This window comes from Gymnoscopelus braueri (genome assembly GCF_963280865.1).
Source record: "Gymnoscopelus braueri genome assembly, chromosome: 22".
NCBI lineage: Eukaryota > Metazoa > Chordata > Actinopteri > Myctophiformes > Myctophidae > Gymnoscopelus > Gymnoscopelus braueri.
In genome coordinates, this window is record NC_137624.1 from 994,761 (window position 1) to 1,022,575 (window position 27,815).

Sequence of the window (27,815 nt, forward strand, 5' to 3'; positions counted from 1 at the left end):
AATTATCAAACATAAGACTTCCGGTGGACGATCTCTTCGGAATAACCCTCTAGAGAAAAAAGAAGCCATTGAAAAACGATTCATTTGCACATTAAAACTATAAATTAAGAGTTTAAACGAAGCTAGACAACACAAATTATGAACTACAACAAGAACTGGCTAAAACTTAAGATGTGCTAAGTGCACATTTAATGGGGAATCAAATAATAATAATAATAATAATAATAATAATAATAATAATAATAAACTTTATTTGTATAGCACCTTTCATGACATGACATGCAGCTCAAAGTGCTTTACAGAGCAAGAATACAATTACAGTTACTATTAATCTGTAACAACCTGTTCGGGCATAGCGTAGGCTAACATTTAAGAGCTCTAGAATGAGCCATTTGAAAATACATACATCATAAATGTATTTTTTAAAATAAATGTATGTCTTTTAAAAAACATTAAATGTGATGATCTTACTTTGAAGGCAACCGGAAACCTTATATTTGATAGCTCCAGAACCAAATGTGTAATGGTTGATGTTGATCACGGAACGGAGCTGCCATGTCCCATGTGCGTCACGCCGTGCGACGAATCTGCCAGATAAAGAAAATTACGTCACTGTCTCTTCCTTAAATAAGCTTCCTTGACAACGAACAGGAAATAGGAACCTCTATATCCACCAATGAAATGCACGGAGTACTGAGCAACCCGGTGTGATTGGTCGGCTCACGGCTCAGCACTTCCTGCTGTGAAAAAAACCCAACTTGTTTCTCGTCCACAGTTTGTCATTTATTGGATGTTTAGTTCCACATTAAACTTTAAAGCTCCTGCAGCTGAACGTGAACTATCGTGAAGAATGAAAGGAACTGTCAAACACAAGGTGAGAGTGGTTTTAAACATTTATTTAGTACATATATTATCATTGTGGGATCGCTAAAGCGATCACACTAATGTTATTGCCACTATTTATTATTTATTCCCGCCGTTTTTTGATGGCTAACTAGTCCTTCATACTTTTAGCTACAAACTCCATTCCAACTCTACAACGTTCGGCCTACTTAGGACATATCGGCTACCATTTGAATTTTTGAAATCATTTGTACTTTTAGAGATATTTCACTTTTTACTTCTAAAAAACTCCCATTCATTTCAATGGAGAAATTCATACTTTTAGATAGAAACTCCGTTCCAACTCTATAGAGCGTCGCAGTTCCCGCCCACTTCCTGTTTTTTTTGGTGCCGGAAGAAAAAACTCAATGCATTTTTCCATTGACATTTCCAAAAATATTTATATCTATTAATTTAAGCCTCGAATCAAGCCATCACGAGATGACATGAATCATGACCATAAAACGTTTTTTTCTGTGATTTTTTTTAATTTTATATTTAATTATATGATATACTATATTTAATAAATACCCTTTGTTTTGCCGTTTTCAACAAAAAAAAAATCACAGAATCAAACGTTTATGGTCATGATTCATGTCATGTCATGATGGCTTGATTCGAGGCTTAAATTAATAGATATAAATATTTTTGGAAATGTCAATGGAAAAATGCATTGAGTTTTTTCTTCCGGCACCAAAAAAAACAGGAAGTGGGCGGGAACTGCGACGCTCTATAACGCTCAGCCTACTTAGGACATATTGGCTACCATTAGAATTTTTGAAATCATTTGTACTTTTAGAGATATGTCACTTTTTAAATAGTAAAAATACTTAAAAGTTGATAAAAAGAGTAAAAATACTTAAAAGTTGTAAAAATTAGTAAAATCTACTTTAAAGTAAATAAAGTGACTAAAAATACTTTGAAGTAAATACCTTGAGTAAAAATACTTAAGAGTACTTATATTGAGTAAAAAATACTTAAAAGTACTCAAAATGAGTAAAAATACTTAAAAGTTGAAAAAAATAGTAAAAATACTTAAAAGTTGAAAAAAATAGTAAAAATACTTAAAAGTTGTAAAAATTAGTAAAAAATACTTTAAAGTAAATAAAGTGACTAAAAATACTTTAAAGTAAATACCTTGAGTAAAAATACTTTAGAGTACTTATATCAAGTAAAAATACTTAAAAGTACTCAAAATAACAATACAAATACTTTAACACCTTTCAAACCTTTCAAACCTTTCAAACCTTTCAAACCCTTCAATCCTTCAAACCTTTAGAACCTTTAGAACCTTTCAAACCTTTCAAACCTTTAGAACCTTCAACCCTTTCAAACCTTTAGAACCTTTCAAACCTTTCAAACCATTCAAACCTTTAGAACCTTTAGAACCTTTAGAACCTTTAGAACCTTTAGAACCTTTCAAACCTTTAGAACTTTTCAAACCTTTAGAACCTTTCAAACCTTTAGAACCTTTCAAACCATTCAAACCTTTAGAACCTTTAGAACCTTTAGAACCTTTCAAACCTTTCAAACCTTTCGAACCTTTCAAACCCTTCAAACCTTTCAAACCTTTCAAACCTATAACACTACTAACACTATCAATACTCAATACCAGCAACATTCTTAGCGATCCCACACTGTTTCTTCAGGAACAGTACCTTCTAGTTTATTACGTTCTTCTCCATGCAAAGTGATTTACAAAGTGTAAGAGAGAGCCAAACGACACGAAACCTAGTCAACAAACCAGCAGTGGTGGAAAAAGTACTCATATTTTTTTTACTCAAGTAAAAGTATCAATACTGCAATGTAGAAATACTCTGTTACAAGTAAAAGTAAGGTATTAAAAATGTACTTGAGTAAAAGTACAAACGTATTGGTATCAAAATGCACTTAAAGTACCAAAAGTAGAAAGCACTCATTATGCAGAATGTCCCATTTCACAAGTTCAAAATGCATACAAATCTTCTGAAAATAGTAGATCGTCTAGCTATTTTCAAATGGCCGAAATTGGATGTATAGGGCTGAAGTGGGTAATGGATGTTATGTGATAATAATCAAAATCTACAAAATAATTGTAGTGCAGTAAAAGTACAATATTTGCCTCTGAGATGTAGTGGAGTAGAAGTAAAAGTATTGAAAATGGGAAATACTCCAGTAAAGTTCCTCAAAAGTGTACTTATAGGTACAGATATAGTAAATGTACTTAGTTACTTTACACCACTGCAAATCAGTGTTAATTTTGCCAGCAAATTTTTATTTAGTTTATCTTTCGAATAAAATGTAATTTAGTTTTAGCCCTTTTTTTAGTCATCTGAAAAGTTTTAGTTTTAGTCTAGTTTTAGTCGACTAAATGCCATAAGAGTTTAGTTGACTAATCTAGTACGACTTAATGTACAGTTGACTTTGTGGACAAAAATGTGTTTTGTCGGTGCCTTGATGGCGGCGTAAATAGTAGATCTAGACTACAAGCTCACAATGCATCGTGCTGCGTTGTGATCTTGTAGATCTGCTATTTTCAGAACGCAACATCCGAGCGCAACCTAACATAAAGAACTTGTCTTTTAGTTCTACTGGATCTCTTCTCCACCAGTCCTCCACTCAGTGGTGGAAAAAGTACTCAAATGTTTTAAGTATCAATACTGCAATGTAGAAGTACTCTGTTACGAGTAAATGTTCGGAATTCAAAATTTACTTGAGTAAAAGTGCAAAAAGTATTGGTATCTAAATGTACTTAAAGTACCAAAAGTAAAAGTACTAAAATATTTTAAAATAGCAGATCTACAAGCTCACAACGCGTTGCGATGCGACGTGTTGTGAGCTTGTAGATCGGCTATTTTCAAATAGCCTAGGTATGAAATAGGGTTTAAATGATTAATGTATGTTTTATAATGTAATAATTTATATCTGCAAAGTAACTAGTAACTAAAGTTTTCAAAAAATGTTAGTGGAGTAAAAGTACAATATTTGCCTCTGAGATGTAGTGGAGTAGAAGTAAAAGTATAGACAATTGGAAATACTCCAGTAAAGTAAAAGTACCTCAATATTGTACTTAAGTACAGTACTTGAGTAAATGTACTTAGTTACTTTCCACCACTGCCTCCACTAGGGTTAGTTTTTATTTTGTTTTAATTTAGTTTTCGTCAGTGAAAAAAACTTCAAGTCTAAAGTCGCCGAACATTTTTCATCATAGTTTTAGTCGACGAAATGAATCCTGGCTGCAACAAACCAGGTCAATAAGAAAACAATGTAGTGCTGCAAAGTAACAAGCAGCTCAATATGTGTCTAGACAACATTATTGTCTTGACACAGGCGTTGCTAAACAGAGACATGTTTCTATTAGATGAAATACTTAGTTAGAAGAAATACTTCCAACTACTGCTATAGGGGCTACTGTAGGTGAGAGAGAAACCTATGATCTGAATGGTCATTCTTATATAATTCATTCTCTAATTGGATTACATTTTCACTTATTAATAGGTGGTTCATGGGCCATATTTCATTACCTTTTATTCTGTTATTCTGGCCAAAAGGATATTGAACGGGCACCTTCACATTGATGCATCACAATGCACAGATGCATTTTAACAAATACAAGAACGCTCGCCCCAGGTCAAATCCGGCAACCTCGGAACGGTCGCCACCAGGTATTCCTATATATACGTAACCTCAGTAAAACTATGTCTAAACTTAACCTTATTCCTAAATGTAACCTCAGTAAAAGTATGCAATATGCATGAACTTAACCTTATTCCTAAACTTAACCTCAGTAAAACTATGCCTAAACCTAACCGTATTCCTAAACGTAACCTCAGTAAAACTATGCCTAAACCTGACCTTATTCCTAAATGTAACCTCAGTAAAACTATGCCTAAACTTAACCTTATTCCTAAACTTAACCACAGTAAAACTATGCCTAAACCAAACCTTATTCCTAAACGTAACCTCAGTAAAACTATGCCTAAACGTAACCTCAGTAAAACTATGCCTAAACCTAACCTTATTCCTAAAGTTAACCTTAGTAAAACTATGCCTAAACCTAACATTATTCCTAAACTTAACCACAGTAAAACTATGCCTAAACTTAAAGGTAGGGTAAGTGATATTTTTTGGTTAAAACAAAAAGTATTTTTTTTAAAGGTTAAAATACTATATTCTGATAGAAATCATTGCTATAGAGTGTTTTTTCAGTAACAGATGTCTCCCTGTCTCTCCAGCTCTTTAATAAACAGAAAATACATTTTTCGGTAGGTGTCAAAATCTCAGCCAATCAGGAGAAAGTACCCATTTTTAAGCTTAATTTGTATAGTTTTCAGTTCAAATTTTGCATGCTCATTTCTTAGTGTCATCACTTCCAATTTCACTTGTTTAATCTGTGTCCTGATTGAGTTCTCTGTCCTGGTTGGATAAAATTGGAAATGAAACTACAAAAAAAAAAAAAAAAACTACAAAATACATTTTCTGTTTTATAAAGAGCTGGAGAGACATGGAGACTCTTTATATGGACAGGACACCCTATAGTAACGAGTACTATCAGAACATATACCCATTTTGCAATTATTTGAAACTTTGCAAATCACTTACACTACCTTTAACCTTATTCCTAAACTTAACCACAGTAAAACTATGCCTAAAACTAACCTTATTCCTAAACTTAACCACAGTAAAACAAATACGAGAATACAACAACCGCTGGGGGTGAGTGGTCCGCGAAAAAGATGGGGGAGAGCATTCTGCGTTCTATTTTAACAAATGTGGTTTTATCTGTATGCTGTGCTGCATTGTGACTGACAGGTGGTGTCATCAGGGAGGTTGACTGGAGGGGGGAGGGTCCAGCCAGTCAGGAGACGGTGAGTACAACCATGCTGTTTTCATCTCTAAAGCTGAAATCCATTCCCCAAAGTTCGGTCACTCGCTCACTCTCCTCGCTTCCTCCACTCGCGCCTAAGCCCCGCCCCTGCGAGGAGCCGAGGATTATTTGCGAGGACAGAGTGGCCGACCAGCTGGCCTCAAACTTAGCGTCATTTCAAAGCGACGGCAAATTCCGCGATCACTTATGACGTCTCACACAGCTGGATCACTGGAACACAGCCAACACAGCCAACCGAGCCGATCATATAGCTTGTCATTGCCATGAAAATAATATATATGCATAGAATAATATGCAGGTATAGAATAACACAGAATATAAGAATAGACAATTCATCAATGTGGATGGCCACATTGTTATCTTTATAGTTAACATTTTGTGCAAAGCCATTTATTCCTGAAATAGTGAACGAAGTGCCAGGATGAGTAAACTTACATTTATGAATTAAATCCTGACCCGTCCCTCTTTTTGCTCGTACAGTCCCCAGATCCCCCACCCCCCGCAGCAGTCCCGCACGGCACTGCTGCTTATAACAGCCACCGTATATTACAGAGTATGTCTGACTCTGAATTACATCATTCATGCAGGGTGGCCATACGTCCTCTTTTACCCGGACATATCCTCTTTTGGGGGGCTGTCTGGGGGGTTTTATAAAATCCTTCAAATGTCCGGGGTTTTGAGAGTTTGGGTGATATCCCCCCCACTTCTGGGACGAAGAAAAAAGAAAAGAACTCAGACGATTTTGTGATTTTGCTTGATATTGTTTGATAGCGAAATAAATCATGACTGGTAGACATGAAAGAAGACCCTTCACAGCTAATAGAGAATTAACATTTTTAAGAATCGGTTCAGAATTGAATGAGTACGGCTATAGTTAAAGCGTAAAGTGTCCTCTCCTATATTCAGTCTATATATAAATACAATACATTATTTTAAACATAATCTTTGTCACAGTAATTTATAGTAGTCCATGCACTGCATTGAGACATGCAAGGAGAGAAATGAACTATCAGCTTTTGAGACAGAATAAGTGTGCACAATATATTACAATGTATATAATTGTATTATACTTTATATCGTATTGTTGCGTCTTTTCAGTCAATTTACACTGTGTTTTTGGGGCATGGTTTCTGGTTTCAAGCATTGTTTGTGTGGCCACATGTGGAGGAGGACCATGTATACGTCACGGGAGAAGGGGAAAAAAAAAAAAAAACGTGTACACGTGATGCGGAAGTCTGCCGCGGAGGAGATGTGGAGAGTGGTCGAGCCTACACTTGATGTACACTCGCTAAATGCGGAAGTAGAGAGCCTCCTCGGCTCCTCCACTCGACTCCACTCGCCTCCTCCAAGAAGCAACTGAATAATTGGACCCTGAGCACATCCGGTTTGGAGTCGGAGTGACCGAGTGGGAGTGAGCGAGTGGCCGAGATTTTCGGGTTTGGATTTCAGCTTTAGTTTCTCTACATTTCATTAGTACAACCGGTTACACATCGCCATTCCGCCACATCGCTATTTAGAAGATTGACTTCCATTCTTCTGAATGGAGGTGTTTCCCATTTGTTTTAAAGACATCGCTATTCCGACAGTGACGCATTGCTATTTATACACACCACTATTCCGAATATATAATCACAATGAATGTGAATTAATGTAGGCATACTTGGTAAACCATCTCATGCGCATTAATGAAACACTTGCATCTGATCTATTGTCAAATTAGCCCAACATCAAAGCACCTGTGTGTATTAATGCTTCATTAATCCTCCTTTATTAAATAAAATTAAAGTTTACACCTTCCTCAACCATAGGCATATGTCATTTTTGTGAACAGCACTGCTTTCTTTTTCTCGTCTCCAATTAATTCTGGGCCTTTAGTTTGGAGACAATGGAGAGATTCAGTTTTAACCCAGAATGTACCCAAATCTCAAGCGCAATAGTTCAGGGTTCTCTCTAAATCCTAAGTGTATATATCCATATGTTACTTTTGTGAATAATTATGATAGGCTACACATGAGCCAAGATTTCAGAGTCCATTATCGCGGTGTGGGATGGGGCGCGCTGTGCAAGTTGACACGCAACAAAAAGAAAAGAAAAAGCATTATATACCGTTTCTCTCCCTCTCCTGCCCTCCCGTCTCTTTCCTCCTGGTTGGAATCATCTGAGCTTAATATGTTAAATGTGTTGCTTATTTGCTGCCTCCAATGAATGAAAAATCATTGCAGAACAACACGCGCATGGGAGGGTGATCCGTTGTCATTTCATTGTAGATTTAATAAGCAGCCTATTAGCCTACTATTGACTGTACTACAATATGGCTTGGTAACATGAACATGAACTTGGATGCATCACAGCGCCACGCCTTTTTGAACTAGGAGATTACATATTTTCGAAGAAACTGTAGCATTTAAGGAACTAGGAAACATAAATTAAGCATCTGTGCGGAACTTGGAGCTCTCCAAATTGCCACATTCAGAAGGATTTTTCTCACCTAATTCACAACAACTGTCTGTGATTCTAATGTCTCTGTCACCACCAGAAGTATGATGAAATTAAACTTTCACCTTAATCTGTCCACTTACTATATTAGTCCACTTCATATGCCCATAAATGAAGTCTTCAAGAGGCGTCCATGAGATGAGATTAAGCACAGCTGTCCACCGACAGCCTGGTTTGGTTTGATATTAGACCAGACTGGACAGTGGACACTGTGTCTCAAACCAAACGAGGCTGTGCGTAAATGTGCAGTGCAATAAACAAATTGATGCTATTATTATTATTATTATTAATATTACCCTATTATTATTATATTATAATTTAGCGCATTGGTGTGAGTGCGCTCCCACGGACGGCCTGGGTCTGTCTGTCTGTCTGTCTGTCTGTCTGTCTGTCTGTCTGTCTGTCTATCAGTCATGAATTCATTTTCTCTCTATCAACCACCGATATCAAGCGAAAATAAAACTTCGCATTTGGAAGCTTTTCTGGCAGAGAGCTGCTTGAGTGCGTGCGCTCACCACCTGGGAGTGTCTGTCTGTCTGTCTGTCTATCTATACATCTATTTAAATATCTATCTAACTATCTATCAGCAATAAGGCCTAGCTGCCCCCCATAAACAATATGAGTCCAGTAATGACAGCCCCGAATTTAATCTCACAACGCGGTGATCAGCGACACATTGTTGTGAGCTTGTAGATCTGTAACGCTGACTGACACCTTTTGATTAATGATGCTTGCATGCATGTAGGAGGTGGGTTAATAATGAATAGAATAAAATCGGGTTCATTCATAGCGCATGAACCAGCACAGCATGCGCCCTATCCAAAATAACAGATCTGCAGGCAGTCGACACACCATGTCGCAGTGCGTTGATAGCTTGTATGTCTGTCTTTTTGGGTAGGCGTCGCACGTTACGCGCCGTACTAATAGACAGACAGATAGACGGACGGACGGACGGATGGACGTGTGTGTGTGTGTGTGTGTGTGTGTGTGTGTGTGTGTGTGTGTGTGTGTGTGTGTGTGTGTGTGTGTGTGTGTGTGTGTGTGTGTGTGTGTGTGTGTGTGTGTGTGTGTGTGTGTGTGTGTGTGTGTGTGTGTGTGATGCGACGCGTTGTAAGCTTGTATATCTGCTATTTTCACATAGCCTATAGGTATAAAATAGGGCTAAAGTGGTTAATGTATGTTTCATAATATCATAATATATATCTGACAAGTAACTAAAGTTTTCAAATAATTGTAGAGTCCACAACTTTGTGTAGTCTGTCTGTCTGTCTGTCTGTCTGTCTGTCTGTCTGTCTGTCTGTCTGTCTGTCTGTCTGTCTTTCGAGTACATGTATCCTGACATATTGACCAAGCCCAAGTGCTTTGATTCTTTTTTTTGTTTGTTTCACTGTAGGATATTTTTCTGTTTCATAGGTAGGCCTACTTTTATTTCTACGCCACTACATCTGAGGAAAATATTGTACTATTGTACATTGTGAGCATTGTGAGCTTGTAGCTCTTTTTATTTTATTTTTCTTCTTTTTTCCTCAAAATATTGTATATAGAAGAACCTGTTGTTGTTGTTTTTTGTGTGGAACAGGAACAGTAAAGTCCTCTATTGATACTGGACATTATTGTAACAGAGTATTTCTTCATTCATTCATTGAATATTTTCTAAAGCAAAACTTTTCCCCCACTCTGCAAATCGTTCTGAAGCTGAAGGTATAGGGTTCATTTGGATATGTGGGCACCTTTTGAATGGGTTGAACCCACTAATGTTGGGAGTCCTTTTGTACTGAAGAGATGAGCGGAATATTGTGTATGTAGCGCCCCAAAGATGCGCACAGACCCTGTAGGTTTAGCTGCTTCTACGATGACGTAGAGCGTGGCTGGCACACGGCAGGAAAAGTGCCTTTTTATTAAAGCTCCTCTTCTGCACGCCTCTTGCTCTTGTTCCTCGGTGGACAGCGAATCCCCGCATATTGTTACCATTATCATATTGTGAGATATCCAATCCAAATGTATCTATTAGGAAGACGCATTTTCTTTGAGGATTTGCATTGTGCTACCAATGGCACATTCTCATGCACGTTAATCGTTTATTTCTTGCTGCGCTGTTGTAATAACTGCAGTATTTACGCACAGCCTCGTTTGGTTTGATATTAGTCCAGACTGGACAGCTGTGCGATCTTATGGACGCAAATGACACAAGGAATTAACCGTCTCCCTTCTGCAGATTGTAGGACAATTATAATCACAGACATTTGTTGAGAATTAGAGAGAGGGAGCCTTTGGATTTTGTGCCACGCTGCCCTGCAGCCCCAGCAAAAAAAAAAAAAAAAGGAGGTCTCCAGTTCAAATACTATCATTTTTGGGGGGTCAGGGCCTGAAAAGGTTGAAAACCACTGGTTAACCGTGGTGAAGTGTTGGATATTGTCTCCATAGACTACAGGCTGCGCTCACAGAGATCCCGACCGTTACGCAAGAGAAGGAAAGGACATAATAATAATAATAATAATAATAATAATAATAGTCATAAGGGTAATAATAATAATAATAATAATAATAATAATAATAATAGTCATAAGGGTAATAATAATAATAATAATAATAATATATATTAAGGGTAATAATAATAATAATAATAATAATAATTGTCATAAGGGTAATAATAATAATAATAATATATATTAATAATAAAATAGCATGACATAATAATAACAATAACAATGATAATGATGATAATAATAATAATACTAATAATAATAAGGGTAATAATAATAATAATAATAATAATAATAATAATAATTGTAACAAAGTAGCATGATGGGGGGGTCCGTGTTTCGAAGTGTGGGGGGGTCCGTGTTTCTAAGTGGGGATGTTTCTAAGTGGGGGTGGGTCCGTGTTTCTAAGTGGGGATGTTTCTAAGTGGGGGTGTTTCTAAGTGGCGGTGTTTCTAAGTGGGGGTGTTTCTAAGTGGGGACCTGTCCCCAGTACAACCATGCTGTTTTCATCACTTAGTTTCTCTACATTTCATTAGTACAACCAAGCTGTTTTCATCTCTTTGTTTCTCTACATTTCATTAGTACAACCATGCTGTTTTCATCACTTTGCTAATCTACATTTCATTCAGCAGTGTGTCTCTCCTGCAGTTACTGTTCTCACTGCTTGTAAAGCTACATATATACTTTACAAGTAAGACGCGCGAACGCTGGAAGCGAACGCAGATTGACTGTGGCTGCTATATTTCAACCACACTGTAGTAGTGCACTCTGCCGCACTCTGGAGGCTGTATACAGGCAGTGCAGCTGCTGGCATTTCAGCACGGAGTTTCGAGTCACATGGGGGCACGAGCCAATGAGACATGAACACAGACGGACAGAGACACACACACACAACTCAAGCACGGTGACATAGTAAGCTCCACTTGGTCTTCCGCGTTCGCAATTAGTCACACATAAGCTGCTGGAGTTTACTATCAGAACAATATGATGGCATGCTCTGGCAACATGCTGTACAAGTACGACAATTGAACAAACAGCACGTTAACAATTCAGAATGAAGTGCAAACATGCACAAAATGAGTCTTTATTTGTAGTGCAGGTGATGCATTAATGAATTGACTGTAAATCCTATTTCGGAAGAGGCAACTGCACCTTTTAAAAAGTCATCAAGGGACAGAGTGACATGTGGGTCCCACCTAGTAGCAGTAGGCCTGCATACGTCTAGAAACCACTTCCCTTCCAGTCAACTCTTCTACTGCAGTAGTCCCTGGCACTTTTTCGCCCCAAGGGCCCCTTCCAATATTTTATTTTTATTTCGAGTAGCCGAGTAGTTTTGACTACGGGCCAATTGTGTTCGCATAGACGCCCGACAAAGATGTATGCACCACAGAGGATTCGAACCCACAACCTCCATGGTGGTGGGCACTGGGCAGGGACTTTAACACGCCACGACCCTTTCAATATTATCAATATCTTCGCGCACAATGTCAGTTTAACCTTTCATTTTGTTAGGAGAGAGCGATAGCAGCGCAAGATTGAACTGGGGGTGGTTCTTCTACAGATAAACAATGGTCATGAGATATTTTGTTTTTTAAAGCCATGGCTTCGTGGTCCCCCAACGAATGGTCTGGATCCCAAGGGGGTCCGAGGCATAGGTGTATGTTAGAGAGGCCGCCTGGGGAGTAGAGGTCCCCAGTTGTCCCAGGTTTGATTCCAGGCCTGGCCAGCAATGTCTGTGTTGAATATGACCGGTTGAAGTGTCCTTGAGCAAGACACCTAACCCCTCCCTAACTACTCCGTGCCTCTGGTGGGCAGCGAACAGCTGGGTTTAGCTGAAACACGAATTTCCCCCACGTGAGCAAGTAGGTAAATATTATTAAATTATTATTATTATTATTATTATTATTATCTTACTTCTTACTATTATAATTGAAATGGCCAAGACATGGTGTTCGTCAGGGGTGGGCCAGCACACGAGCACTCCAACTGCCTCCAAACTTGGCACAAAATATCCCTCAGTGGTCTGGTTATTGGGTTGGCTAATTTCGCCACCTTGATTGTACTTACACATTGTACAGTTTAACTTTTCTTTTCTCTTTTTTTTGCCCCATATTTTGTCCAGTAGGTGGCGCACATGCACAGTAGGCACAGTAGGCACACAAAACAGAAACGTAACTTCCGCTTCCCAAGCCCCCCTCCCCCACTCATTCACTTCCATCACTTGCATTCATTCGATCCCAGTCTGCTCTTTTCACTTCATGCAGGAACACACAGACAACATCAACACATTTGTATTAAAGGATCTACACCATGATATAAATAATAATAAACGTTTTTCAAAGGGTTTGAGCCTAAATCAAGCCTCAGATATACTCATTCCAACTAACTTCTCTCTGGCTTATAAAGCACTTTCACCTGCAATACCACATTGTCCTGTTTGGCACAGGGCGCTATTGAGCCAGTTTGTATGCATGTTATCTCCTGGTTCTGTGTGGATAAAGTAAAAAAAAAAAAATAAGAAAAAAATATATATATTTTTTGGTTGGAACTGAAAAACGGTAGGTATTGTACCCTGACGTGACGTCAGTTTGGCCTGTTTTGAGACCAATTGACAGAAAACCCCAGATTTGCTGTGAAAGCCTGAGTGTTCAAACTGGGGTATTTTGGGGGATAGAAGAGAGGTACGGGAGACCAAAAACACACAAAAAAGAAGAAAAAGTTAAAATGTATGGTGTAGTCGCTTTAATTACTTTAACTTACACCTACTAGGTAGCCTACTACTTTACTAAAAACTGCTGAATTAATTAACATAGCCTATTCAACTCCTTTGAACACTGTTTTCCAGACATATACTCAATTTAATCTAATTCTGTGGCGCCTCAGTGTGGCTGCAGAGTTAATTAATCTAATAATGTAATTTAATAATTTAACTAGTGTATCGACCGCTGACATCGTCAGGAGGGCGGTCCGCTAGCTAAACTGTGTAGTTTGGGGTTTTCAGCAATCAAATAAACATGTTTATATTATTGAACTGAACGTTCTGACTATAAGAATTAATGAGAGGGGGCGAGGAAGGCTTGACGCGCGCCACATAGGGCCAGGCTATATCTGATGCACTGACAGCATAACACATTCTCAAATAACTTCTGCTTTTCACAAATAAAACTACATTGCTGCCTACATGTATACAAATACAAATACATGATCTTACATGTCAGGCCCCATTTCTACAAATGCTTCAAATTTATACAAAACCTGTGATACCCAGTACATTTTGGTCTGATAATGACTTCTAATTTACTTGCTTATCTGCTCAGGGGGCTTTCACGGAGGAAGGAGACAAACCCCCACAGGGGGGCTTTTTTCTAGTTATTATTATTATTGTCTCTGCCAGGCCGAAAGGCATGGCGAGAGAGTATGTTTTACCCCCTGTCTGTCCGTCCGTCCGTGTGTCCGTCCGTCCGTGTGTCCTGTCCTGTCCGTGTGTTAGCAGCTAATCTCCGGCACCGTTGGCCCGGTCGCTGCGAAACTGTGCACACACACTCCCTGGATGCCAATTACATATAGTGCCACCAGGAGGCCGATTTGTGCAAAACCCATTTACTCCTACAGATTTTATCCAAACATCACGCAAATCGGTACACAGTATCTCTATAGTCATGTGATCAAGACGGATCTGTCCGATATTTCATATTCCATCCTGATTGGCTAAGGTTGCTTCCAAAGTTTGCAGGATTGGTCCGTTTTGAACAAAATGTCTCAAATCATGAACAGAGCGTGCGATTTCCGTGAAAACGTGCACGCACATTCCCACTAGGCCGAGGAAGAAATGGCACCCTTTTCACATTGGCCTGTTATAGCGCCACCAGCAGGTCTAATTTACCAAAACAAATTTTTGCAACAAAATGCCTCAAATCATGAATGCACGCACATTCCCACTAGCCCGAGGAAGAAATGGCACCCTTTTCACATTGGCCTATTATAGCGCCACCAGGTGGCCACAATAACTTACGTGACCTGACGGAGACCTTTTTCTAGTTATTATTACTACTACTAACTGGTCTACTTGTGCTCTTAGGGTGACAGGTGGTCAGACTTCAAAGACAGTGCTGTGTACTGATCCAGCCTACTCTCTCTACTCCACTGACTCTGAAGACCAGGTAATGACTGACTGAACACACACACACACACACACACACACACACACACACACACACACACACACACACACTGTGTTCCAAAAATAAACAAACCACCCCGGCGATTTTGTCAGGTATGTAACCCTGTGTCGTTTATGATGTTGAGGTCTGTGTTTGGCTAGATTTTTTTTTTTACCGTCGGTTGATGGTTAATATCCATATGAGTAAAATCGCCCGGCTGATTTGTTCATTTCTGGAACATAGTTCTTATATGACGCAATTTAATATTCCCTAATGGGAAATCCAATGCTAAAAATAACGCAGTGACCCAGGGGGTTAGCGCCCTCTAGCGGCTGTGATGTCAGACTTCGGTGCTCTATTGAGGTGTTGCGCTCTGTGAGCTATTTCTATCTTAGCCTATTACCCAGGTACAGTGGTGTAAAGTAACTAAGTACATTTACTCAAGTAGTTTTGAGGTACTTTTACTTTACTGGAGTATTTCCGATTGTCTATACTTTACTCCACTACATCTCAGAGGCAAATATTGTACTTTTACTCCACTACAATTATTTGAAAACTTTAGTTACTAGTCACTTTGCAGATATCAATTATTACATTATCAAACATACATGAACCACTTTAGCCTTATTTTATACCTAAGCTATTTGAAAATAGCCGATCTACAAGCTCACAACGCGTCCCATCGCGACGCGTTGTGATCTTGTAGATCTGCTATTTTCAAACATTTTAGTACCTTTACTTTTGGTACTTTAAGTACATTTTGATACCAATACTTTTGTACTTTTACTCAATTAAATGTTTTACTTTACTTGTAACAGAGTACCTCTACATTGCAGTATTGATACTTTTACTTGAGTAAAACATTTGAGTACTTTTTCCACCCCTGCCCAGGTAGCTATCATCCATAAGGGGTAAAGTAAAGTAAATGGAAGCCTCTCTCATCCATCTAACCAGGTAGCTATCATCCATAAGGGGCTGGATGGCTGTACTGCCCTGCTCAATGGAATCCTGCAGGCGGAGAGGGCAGGTAAGCCTGGTGTCCTGTACACAAAAACACACTCGACTTTACATTCATGACCCCACACACACTTGTAATGGACTGTGTGTGTGTGTGTGTGTGTGTGTGTGTGTGTGTGTGTGTGTGTGTGTGTGTGTGTGTGTGTGTGTGTGTGTGTGTGTGTGTGTGTGTGTGTGTGTGTGTGTGTGTGTGTGTGTGTGTGTGTGTGTGTGTGTGTGTGTGTGTGTGTGTGTGTGTCCGTAGAGGTCAGGTCTAGTCTTGCCAGACCAGTAAAGAGTGTCTCAGTCAAACCAAGAACAGTCAGTTCCTCAGTGAAGAGGCGAGACACAGACGGCAAGAAGACCGGCAACAAACAGCTAAAGAAAACTGGTGAGACTATTGGTGTGTTTGTGCCAAATGCTTGTGTATGTGTTTGTTATAAATTATTGTGTTTGAGAACACACTAAGACACACAACAGGGGGTCCGGGACCCCTAGGGGTCCTCAGAGTTACTACAGGGGGTCCGCCGAATCCTTGTGTGATTTTTACATTAACCACTTCAACCAAGTATCCCTATCCTGAGGAGAACTTTAGCCAAAAATATCAGATCTACAAGCACACAACGCCTCGCGCTGCGAGGCACTGTGCGCTTGTAGATCTGCTATTTTCGGCAAAGTTGTTTGCTATAGGGGGAAAAAAGAGCAGACTAAGTACAGAGTGAAAGGTCAGGTTTACTATAAGTATTGGTGAAGTGCATGGTTAAATGTCTGGAAATACACATCAACATGAATCCAACATGATAGTGCTGTGAAACAAGTCTATGAAAGCTGCCTATGAAATCTATGGAAAACATTTATTTTGAATACAATATACAATGGGGGTCCCTGCTTCATCTCTCTCTCAGCCACTCTGACTCCAGATCTCTGCACAAAAGATCCAGAGATTACAAGTTGGATAAAAACACAAAACGATGTAAAATAAATAAAATGACGCGATTTTAAAAGAACGGTACATCCAAATGTTGCCACGTCTCCTCCTTCAGTTCCACCTGCAGTTCAGAAGAGCGTTCTGTTCTCCCAGTCCGGTCCAGGCCTGACCGCCAGTAGCCAGCAGTCACCTCCGACAGCTGATCTAAGACCAGCTTCTACAGCCAGCCTCCAGAGAGGCCCTCCATCTCCAGCTGTTAGAGCTGAAGTCCACAGCACCGCATCACATGCAGCCAAAGGCTCTACAGCCCGTCCTCACTGTGCTCCATTTGATCCAGCATGGAGGTAAGTGTGTTGTTTTACCAGATACTTGTCACCAGTGGTGTAAAGTAACTAAGTACATTTACTCAAGTACTGTACTTAAGGACAATTCTGAGGTACTTTCACTTTACTGGAGTGTTTCCAATTGTCTATACTTTTACTTCTACTCCACTACATCTCAGAGGCAAATATTGTGCTTTTGCTCCACTACAATTATTTGAAAACTTAAGTTACTAGTTACTTTGCAGATATACATTATTACATTATAAAACATACATTAACCACTTTAGCCTTATTTTATACCTTGGCTATTTGAAAATAGCCGATCTACAAGCTCACAACGAGAGCTTGTAGATCTGTTATTTTCAAATATTTTAGTACTTTTACTTTTGGTACTTTAAGTACATTTCGATACCAATACTTTTGTACTTTTACTCAAGTAAATTTTGAATTCCGGACTTTTACTTGCAACAGAGTACTTCTACATTGCAGCATTGATACTTTTACTTAAGTAAAACATTTGAACATGTGGGGGAAATGTTCCTGTACTCCCACTTTGAACAGCTCAAAGATCACATTCTTTGGTTGCTGGCAATCCTCATTCAAGCCTTGTTGTGGCGTTAGCAGTTGGTAAGTAATTAAGTCAACTTTATTTATGGAGGGCCTTTCAAACCGGTTACAATAGGGGTGTCAAAGTGGCGGCCCGCGGGCATTTGGTGGCCCTCGGAAAGGTCCATGGCGGCCCGCGAAGTGACTTGAAAAAACACCTTTTCATACTAGCTCTAATGGAGAAAAAAAAGAGCAAAAAAATGCGGCGCCGGCAGGCACGGCAGGCAGTTATCCCCCCCAACCCCCCTTGCCTCTGACTGCGAAGGTCTAATAGTGGCCAAACTTGTTCTGTGAGAACAATGGCCAAGTCATGTCTAAACAATCAAGACAAAAGGAGATCAAGAAATAAATCTAATCACCCATGCTGGCACAAACATGTCAGTCTAAAAGTGTATTGATCCCTGCTAACCAGCGCTGCCCAGGGAAACAAGGACGAGGAATTGTATTGGCTCACTATTGGATACATCGTAACATCGCTTCTTTAAGGAGACCGTAAGGGTCAATTTGGTTCCATTTGTACGGGTGGTTGTGTCGTTGTGTTTACATGTGCGGTGGAATAACGGCCGTTGACAATTTTAATAATCCAAATGAAAATAATCCGTTTAGGAAACTCTTAAAAACTCCCTGCGAATGAATGACTAGTGTCGCCTAGCGTGACATATTCAATGTGCGCTGTCTTCTCAGTCTATCGTTGCTGAAAATGGCAGATCTACAAGCTCACTACGTGGTGCGAACAGACACGGTGTGAGCTTGGAGATCGGCCATGTTTGGTGTGTGACACTGTTGTACGATGAAGTATAAATTGCGCTTTTAAAGTGACAGTACACACATTAACCAGTTAACAGTTTCTTCAATATTATTTTCCAAAAGTAAAAAGGTCACTTGCCTTCTGTCTGTTAGAAAAGTACTGTATTTGAAGACCCTAGTAAAATGTAGTGCAAGTTATATATTTTGGCTAAAACAAAGACAAGAGAATAGAAAAAATAAATATGCATTTTTTTTGTTTATAAAGAGGTAAATGGAGACATGGAGATTTTATAGTAATTTTTACAGTAGGCATACTATTCATAATATAAAGCCATTTAACACTTCATCACTTCACTAATACTTAATGATAGGCAAACATATGTTTTACTTTAGTCATCTTCATTTAATTTTAGATGGTGGTCAGCCACAAACACAGTCACAACTGGCCAATAAAAAAAAGATACCGGTTCTGTTCAGAATTTGTCCTCTCACGTCTTTGCACAAATTAATAGAAAAAGATCAATAGTGGGCTCGATAAAAGCTTGGCTCAATAAGCAGGATCAATAAGGTGCTCATTATCAATAAAAAATAACAAGCTCCATCCCTAGTAAGGGACCAGTCGAAATTTACATAAGGGGGGGCATGGAGGAAATGTATGTGCCCTGATCTAAAATGCCATGACCCTCCCTTTGACAAAAAAAAAAAATCAATGACCCTCCCCAAGTGATTACAAAAAAAAGAGTAACCCTCCCCGCCTAGAAGTGTCACGATATATTGTGTCACGATATAGCCTATCGTGGTATTAAAATGTGATGATGGGTATTGTCATGATGTCATACTGTATCGTAATATTTGTTTAATTGTTTTTTTAATACAAAAAAAACACTTTCTTTTTTTTTGCCGGTGAAAGTTAGGAGTTTTTACTGTATGATATGAAATGTAAAGCTTATCATAATCATAGTAATTATTAATCATGTCCTCCATCATATTCAAGGTATTTTGGAGAGAAATGAAACAGACTCCAGTCAGTCACTTTCAGTTTAAAGCACTGCAGAGGGGAGGTGTTGTGTGTCAGCTGATGCTCGTTGACGCTCGTTAATGTGACATGCATCTGCACTCTCAAATAGGCCTACATCTAATCTAAGATTGTATTATACTGTATCTGGTATTATAGATGTTTTTTAGCTGTTGGAAATAACTAGGCTGCACTTGGTTGGTAAAGTCCAGATGACAAAAATATGAGGTTTGTGGAATTTATAGTTATGCAGTCTTATATTATATTATATTTGTTATATTAGTGTCTATCTGTCCTCTGAAACAATGGGTTTATAGTTAGTGAGAACTTCACTTCTCCATTAAGCTTGCACAAATGTATTTATTTGTGTACAAAGCACTTTGTAATTGTTTCTAACTTGCTTTATAACGTTATTTATAAGATGATGGCCAATGTTGATGATGCACGAGAAAAGAACATTAATAATATATCAACATGTATCGTATTGTGAAATTCTTGACACCCCTAACCCTCCCCATCAAATACAACATGACATTTAAAACTGATATGTCCAATGTTTTGCTTTCCACATTGATTAGAACATTGCTGTAGTCAGTCTTGCTAAATAAACAGTGTAGTAGTGGTAGCAGAATGGATAGTGTTCTCATCTTACATGTAGGAAACCCATTGAATCCTGGTCAGATTGAAGAAAGTTGAATATTTGGTAACCAGTAGTTTAAAACTTTTGTCACTCTGCCCTTTTAATTATCAACTACAGTGACTACAACTACACTGTTGCCTACATAAAACAAATTAGGCTATCAATTATGGCCTGATGCTTCTGGTTTTACTTGTGGAGCTATAGGCATCTATACACAACTGTCCATAAAGATCCACATTAATCACATGCACAGAATTACTTCAAATGATTATGAATATCCAGTTATAGTAGGCCTATTTATAATGCATCTCTCCAATAACGCCTGTTGAAGTTTTGCTTAATTGTTCAACCACCATCGTTAAGACGCTGAATAGATTTGACTGGGTCGTTCACACTCGCTGTGCGTTGATGGCTTGTTAACGACCGTCATTGATTCTAAATAGACAAGGTGTTACTTGATTTGAATTCTTTGTATCTTTTGAAATGGAGAGGGGTCATTGACCACTGTTCTGCTGTACTAAAAAGGTATATAAAAAACGGACTATTTTATCAATTCAAAATTGCATGACCCTCCCTTGGATTCAAAGTAAAATTAGCTGACCCTCCCTTGGACCAAAATTAGAAAGGCATGACCCTCCCCTATTTTCCTCCATGCCCCCCCTTATGTAAATTTCGACTGGTCCCTAATGAACATCAACAAATCCAAACTGCGCTCACAGTTGACACATGGACATCTACTGTAAATGACATTATGAAAGTTACTACTGCTCAGAACCTGGTCCCTGATGTTGACAGGTTAGTTAAAGCAAAGAGATGTCAGGTACATCCTTTTTTTGTAAAAAAAAAAAAAGGATGATGTTTTGACCTGAGCTTTTACAGTTGGGTTATTTTTTTCTATTCTAAAACCGCAAAAAAAGCATTGAGTGTCATTATTTTGATCCATTGACATTTTCAGAATTTTCGTTATTGTTCAATAAAAAAGACCGAACTGAGTTCATTGTCTGAGTTGCATTGCTGAAAGTAGGCCTAAAAAAAATAATGTTGTGTACTGTAGGCAAAACTATATAAAACCGATAATATACATTGTATGAAATACTGTTATACCAGCTTAGTATTTTTTTTCGTATTTTTTTTTAGAACGGAGCTCCAGTCTGCTTCCTCAGAATCCGGGCCAGAAGTTCTCTTCAACTGTCGCCTGACCTCCTCCACACCAACTCTGAGCCCTGAGAAACCTGCTTCAACCACAAGTGCAACCACGACCAACATGGACTCAACAGGCCGCCCAGCCCAGTGTCAAGCCTCCATAGCTGGGGCCCACAGACCAGGCAACATCCAGGGTCTGGACGGGGCCTGTGTTCCTCCTCGCCCCCCATCCCTCCCTCTCTCCTCTCCTGTCATGGGTTTTTGCCCGGCAGACAGGCCGGCCCGGTCAGCCACCACCCTGTCTGGTTCTCAGGCCTCTGGAATGCAGAGCGTGTCGTTTTGTTGCTCCGTCCACCTCTGCGAGCTCCACGCGCCTCTGAAGAAGCCGTCATCTCAAAGCACGGCCTCGTCGGAGCCACCTCAAACCAGACTACAACCTCAGACGCGGTCTCAAGGCACAGCTCTCCTAGGCGCAGCTCTCCTAGGCGTTCCCTCTCATCCTGGTACTCGAGGTACCGGGGCTAAGGAGAGCCGGCTGGGCTGTACCCAGGACTCGGACCCCTCGTCTGGGGACGGACGTGGCGGTAGAGAGGGCCCCTGTGAAGAGGAGAGCGTGCCGGTGAGCGATGTCAACGGTGTTGATGGAAGAGTGCGTACCAGTGCAGGCTCTGCTAGATCCACACACTCACAAACACACCTCACAGAACCACGCCCCTGCACGGTGCCCGCACAGACGCACGCAACGACCACATGCATAGACTCAAACTCCCAGGCTGAATCCCTTCCACATACACACGCAAAGGATTCACATGACCGGCACACGCACACTGTGCGAAGCAAGGGTTGGGAGGACACAGAGAGGTCCGAGGTGAAGGTGAAGACCATCCAGTGTCTCCTACAAGAACTGAAGACTCTGATCACAGGACAAGGTGATCTGTCAAAAATAGCAGATCTATCTGCTATTTTTGAATAGCCAAAGTATAAAAGGTTAAAGTGGTTAAAATAATTGTGATGCTATATTAGCACATTTTGCTGGGGACCCCCTGGAACCCCCCCAAAGGACCCCTGGGGGTCCCCGGACCCCACTTTGAGAACCAATGGTCTAGGTGGCTCTTGTGGTGGTCTTCATTTAACACTAATGATGTTGTCTATAGGTGACGTCGCAGAGAGCTTACTGTGTGACCTGGAGCACACACTGTCCTCACTGCCAGCCATGGTCGATAGCCGTAGTGTACAGGCTGAGATAGCACTGCAACTACAGCCGCTACGCAGCCAGAACGCACAGCTACGCAGGTGTGTGTGTGTGTGTGTGTGTGTGTGTGTGTGTGTGTGTGTGTGTGTGTGTGTGTGTGTGTGTGTGTGTGTGTGTGTGTGTGTGTGTGTGTGTGTGTGTGTGTGTGTGTGTGTGTGTGTGTGTGTGTGTGTGTGTGTGTGTGTGTGTGTGTGTGTGTGTGTGTGTGAAACAATAAATGAAGAAAGAGGCCGCACTACTTGTATCCTACTGGCTCACCTGCTAGTGAGGAGCCCCCACCGGGAGGACATAGAGTCTCTGACCTACTCCTCCCGCCCAACGCTCCCTGCTGACAGGCGCCGCCCGTAGGAGTACTTGCATTGATAAATATCACCCTCCCCCCAAGGCTTCCCTCCCCCAAACACGGCCCAATTGTGTTGGTATAGATTATATATACCAACACAATTGGGCCATGTTCGGGGGAGGGAAGCCGGCTCGACAATGCCCGATGCACCTGTTCTGGTCGAAGCGTTGGTTGTTTTCCATTACAATATTACCTGCATTGTGGCTACCAGTGGTGGAAAAAGTACTCAAATGTTTTACTTAAGTAAAAGTATCAATACTGCAATGCAGGAAGACTCTGTTACAAGTAAAATTCCGGTAATCACAATTTATTTGAGTAAAAGTACAAAAGTATTGGCATCAAAATATACTTAAAGTACCAAAAGTAAACATACTCGTTATGCAGAATGTCCCATTTCACATGTTATCATTATGTCTAAAAATTAAAAATAATTATACAAATAGCCAAAGTTTAAATAGGGCTGAAGTAGTAAATGTATGTTTTGTAATAATAATCAAAATCTACAAGGTAACTAGTAACTAAAGTTCTCAAATAATTGTAGTGGAGTAAAAGTACAACATTTGCCTCTGAGATGTAGTGAAGTAAAAGTATTGTTGCTTGTTGGTTTGAATGTGAAACAGTGAAAAAACTAACAGTAAAACTGTGTGTGTGTGTGTGTGTGCTGTTCCAATGTGACGGATAACTACTGCAGTCCCGGTGCATCCCACTAGAGAGAAACAGAGACCAGGGAAGTCTGTGTCTCCTAGCCTGGTAAACCCTCCCTCCGGAAATCTAATTTCTATTTGATTCCTGGAGTGAGTCTGGCATGAACCGCCTCTCTGCAATATTGGCTGTGTATGCCAAACGGACGCGCCTATCAGCGTCGTCGCTCATTGTTCTGTGATTGACAGCTTACGTTGGCCAATCAGGTGGCGAGTTCGAGTGAGCCCAAAACACGAACGGCAGCCATCTTTTTCATGTGCGGCCAATTCTCCGCTATTTTTTTACTTCAAAAAGCTCTCTAACTTCTATTTTGAGGCACGGAATTTACTTATAAGATATCGTTTGGATAGAATTTAGTTGTTTAACTTCATATATGTGGTCAATTAATCATGACAAAGCCTATTTAAAAAATAATAATTAGAGAACCGGTAGGGGCGGGCAGTGACACCATTGTACCCGAAAAAGGCAACCCATTTTGGGTATGGCTGTCTCAAAAGTCCCGTCGCGTCACATTAAGACTGGTGAACTGCTGATTGGCTGAAGGGGAAAAATTATCATTGGCTGAAGGGGTTGTCAGTCAACGGTATTACTCCCGCCCAACTCCAGCACAGCCAATATTGCAGACAGGCGGATCAGGCCAGACTCACTCCAGGAATCAAATAGAAATTAGATTTCCGGAGGGAGGGTTTACCAGGCTATGTGTCTCCCAGGAGCCACAGTTTCCAAACAAGCTGCATGCAAACGCTGTGAAGACACAGAGCATGTCAGGCAACTGTCAGGTCCAACCCCAGACAGCACATACAGGCAGTGTGCATCCCTGGGGGGAATGTCCACCCCACACTTCTATAGAAACACTGCGCAAAAGAGTGTCAAAGAAAAATGTCCTTGTGAGTGCGGATTGTTTCTATTGACTGTTTGATGAGAGTCTGTACCCGTCGGTCCTTCTCTTAATCCACTGTGTGTGTGTCTGTCTGTCTGTGTGTGTGTGTGTGTGTGTGTGTGTGTGTGTGTAGGCGAGTGAGGATCCTCAACCAACAGCTACAGGAGAGAGAGCGAGCTGAGAGAGAGAACAGAGAGAATCAGTGTGACTCTGAAGGTAATGTGTGTGTGTGTGTGTGTGTGTGTGTGTGTGTGTGTGGGGGTGTGTGTGTGTGTGTGTGTGTGTGAAGTGTCTGTATTACAGATAGCCTTCACCTTTGACCCTAGCCTAGAGAAAACTATTTGTTTGGCAAAGTATTGTGCTGTCTACAATTGGCAGCCCCCAGATATGGTGTAGACGCTGTCACTTATGCCCATAGAGTACTTGGTGATATGCTTATTGTATCAGGAAGACATGCCTTGATTTTGCTAATGCACCTGTACTGCACCTTTAATATTTGTGCCCTTGTATGCTCTCCTTTATGTGGACATGAACACATTGTGTCTGTTTGTCTTGTCTGTCTCTGACAGTTAACCCATTCAATCCAGGAACCCATCTCTGTCATTTTAGATGTCTTTGGCTATTCATAGCAGGTATACAAGCTCATAGCGCTATGAGCTTGTAGATCTGCAAATTTTTTTAAATCTTGATAATTTGTGCAAATCTTTGAATATATATATATTTTTAACTCCAATATTTGCTTCTGGGGGTCACTGGAACAAAATATTTTGAGATGGGGGTCTGTGGCGAAATACACATACCGGTAATTTTGGGGGTCCTTGACGAAAAAGTTGGAGCACCACTGATATAGCAACCAAACATAAAAAAATATATGTATTTGGCTGCAGACCCCGATCTTAAAATGTTTAGTTCCAGGGATCCCCAGAAGCACAGATTTGAGTTAAAATGTTTGCTTTAAAAGAATATATATTCAAATATTTGCAAAAATGTTCAAGAGCTATGAGCTTGTAGATCTGCTATTTTTGAATAGCCAAAGACATCTAAAATGACAGAGATGCGTTCCGGGATTGAATGGGTTAATACTTTCTACACATTTTGGATTGAGGCAGGATACAAAAGACTCTTATCCGAGTGTCTTTGAAAAGGTCTTAGATGTTGAAATGTCAGTCTCGCAACACTGTGTGATGTTTCTGTCACATGGACTGCTTGACACCTTGTTGACCTGCTTGTCCATCAGTGTGTAGAGACCCGGGTTAGATTCCCAGGCGTTACAATGGTGCCATGACCCGTGTTGGTGTTCGGGTTTCCAGGTGGGGGGAGTGGTTCAAAAGGGGGATGAGTGTACATGGATTCCAGCGTGTATTCTATGGAAGCATGTTGCACACCGAAAATAGCCGAGCTCTGTAACTTGTAAATAGGCTATTTTTTTCCGGTTATTATTTTAAGATTAGATCAATCTTAGTTGTCAAAATAGCAATATGTTTCAGAAGCATCTTCCATACAATCTTAATAGTCTCTGATATTTAATATACAAGCAAAGGTTAAAGCGAGTGAGTGAGCAGTAGTGGCTCAGCACCATGGTGATCATAAATGTGTGTTTCACGTCTGATTTGACCAGCATGTTTCTACGCTCTTCTCCCAGCGTCCGCTTTGCAGGCGGAGCTCAGCCACGCCCACGCACAGCTGCAGGAAGTTCAGGGTGACGGCGTGGCACTACGGAAAGCCCTGCGGGACACACAGAGCTGTCTGAGAGACAGCGAGGCAGAGAACGTGCGCATCCAGACAGGTAACCAAGACAACAACAACAACACTTGTGCAGCATGATAACCTTTAACCCAGTAAGGCCTGAGGCCGATTCTACAAATGCCTTCTTAGGATGGGTACACACTGCAGGATATTTGGTCCGATTATGCTGTCGGGGACCTTTTTTTGGCGCTCGCCGACAAAACCCCCGATTTGAGGCAGATCGGGCTTTGATCGCCAAGGTTTTGCTCGCTGTGTGTGAAAGTCTCTGCGAGACGATCCCAGTGCTCGGCGATGCCTGAGAGGGAGAGAGAGGGCGAGAGAGAGGCTGCAGGGCTCTACTCTCGGCGATGTGTGAATTATCCTGCAGTGTGTGATCCCTTGTCGGCGACATATGACAGCCGATTTCAAGAAATAGACTTGTGTAGTGTGAAATGCTTAACGATCAGATGACTCCCAGTCCCCGACCACTTTCCTACACTGTCCTACAGTGTATACCTGCCCTAAATCAGCAGTTCTCAAAAGTTTAATATGGAGTTCCAGCGCTGTGTGTGTGTGTGTGTGTGTGTGTGTGTGTGTGTGTGTGTGTGTGTGTGTGTGTGTGTGTGTGTGTGTGTGTGTGTGTGTGTGTGTGTGTGTGTGTGTGTGTGTGTGTGTGTGTGTGTGTGTGTGTGTGTGTGTGTGTGTGTGTGTGTGTGTGTGTGTGTGTGTGTGTGTGTGTGTGTGTGCGCGTGCGTGTGTGTGTGTGTGTGTCCTACAGAACTAGAGATCACTAGCACCAGGTTGTTGGAGATCCAAAGACAGAAAACTGAACTGGCCCTGCTGACTCAGCAGAGACGAGAGGACATGCACACCGTCCACCATCTCAACGGGTAGGTCTCTGGCTTAGTAACATTGCTGGTACTGATGCGAACAGATATACTGTATCAACAATTACAGTCACCGTCACATTGATATTGTACACAAGATGAGATGTTTATCACACAATGTATATTTTATCATCGCATTCCTGTTAAATAATCTCGCTGTGTCTCTCTCTCTCTCTCTGTCTCGCTCTCTGTCTCTCTCTCTCTCTCTCAGGACCCTCCTTTCTGTTACATGCGGACTGCCTCCAGCAGTGACTACGGACGACTCCACTGCCCGCCCACCTCTTCCACCTCCTCCACCAATCGGAATCTCTCGTCGGCCCTCCCCTCCTCGACCGATCACGAGAGCCCGCCCAGACGATCGTAATCCGGTCGGCCACACCCAGACGCCTGGAAATGGGGCGGGGCCTATCCCCTGACTCCTCCCTGTCCCTGTGTGAGGTCGGATCCGTGTTGTCTGACTGGAGCGTCTGCTCGGGTTCCACGTTCAACACCAGAGACGAAGTGGAGTTCCAAAGCGGTCTGGCCGCTCTGGACGCCAGCATCGCTAGTCTGCAGAGGACTATTAAGATGGACCTGGGGAAATGAAAACAGTCTGGCAGCTCCTAGACTGCCCCAACGCTCCTGATTTCGTGTATAGAGGGGCGGGTGTAAAGAGCCGGCGAGAGACTGCGGCTGATCCCATTGGTTCACCGATCTGTCCGTCAACCCCCGCCCCGTTAACACAACATTACGAGCGACGC

The 27,815-nt window shown here is 40.9% G+C and overlaps 1 protein-coding gene across 1 annotated transcript; it reads left to right on the top strand.

The window, feature by feature from the left end:
* The first annotated feature begins 746 nt into the window (after positions 1-746).
* On the top strand, positions 747-27,623 carry ccdc14 (coiled-coil domain containing 14). Its single transcript, XM_080419943.1, has 12 exons — positions 747-874; positions 5,674-5,729; positions 14,807-14,888; positions 15,843-15,915; positions 16,150-16,275; positions 16,928-17,156; positions 21,281-22,215; positions 22,441-22,579; positions 24,597-24,679; positions 26,106-26,249; positions 26,967-27,078; positions 27,287-27,623. The coding sequence occupies exons 1-12, from the start codon at positions 851-853 to the stop codon at positions 27,489-27,491; spliced, it is 2,208 nt and encodes a 735-aa protein (XP_080276069.1). The 5' UTR covers positions 747-850; the 3' UTR covers positions 27,492-27,623.
* Positions 27,624-27,815: the final 192 nt, after the last annotated feature.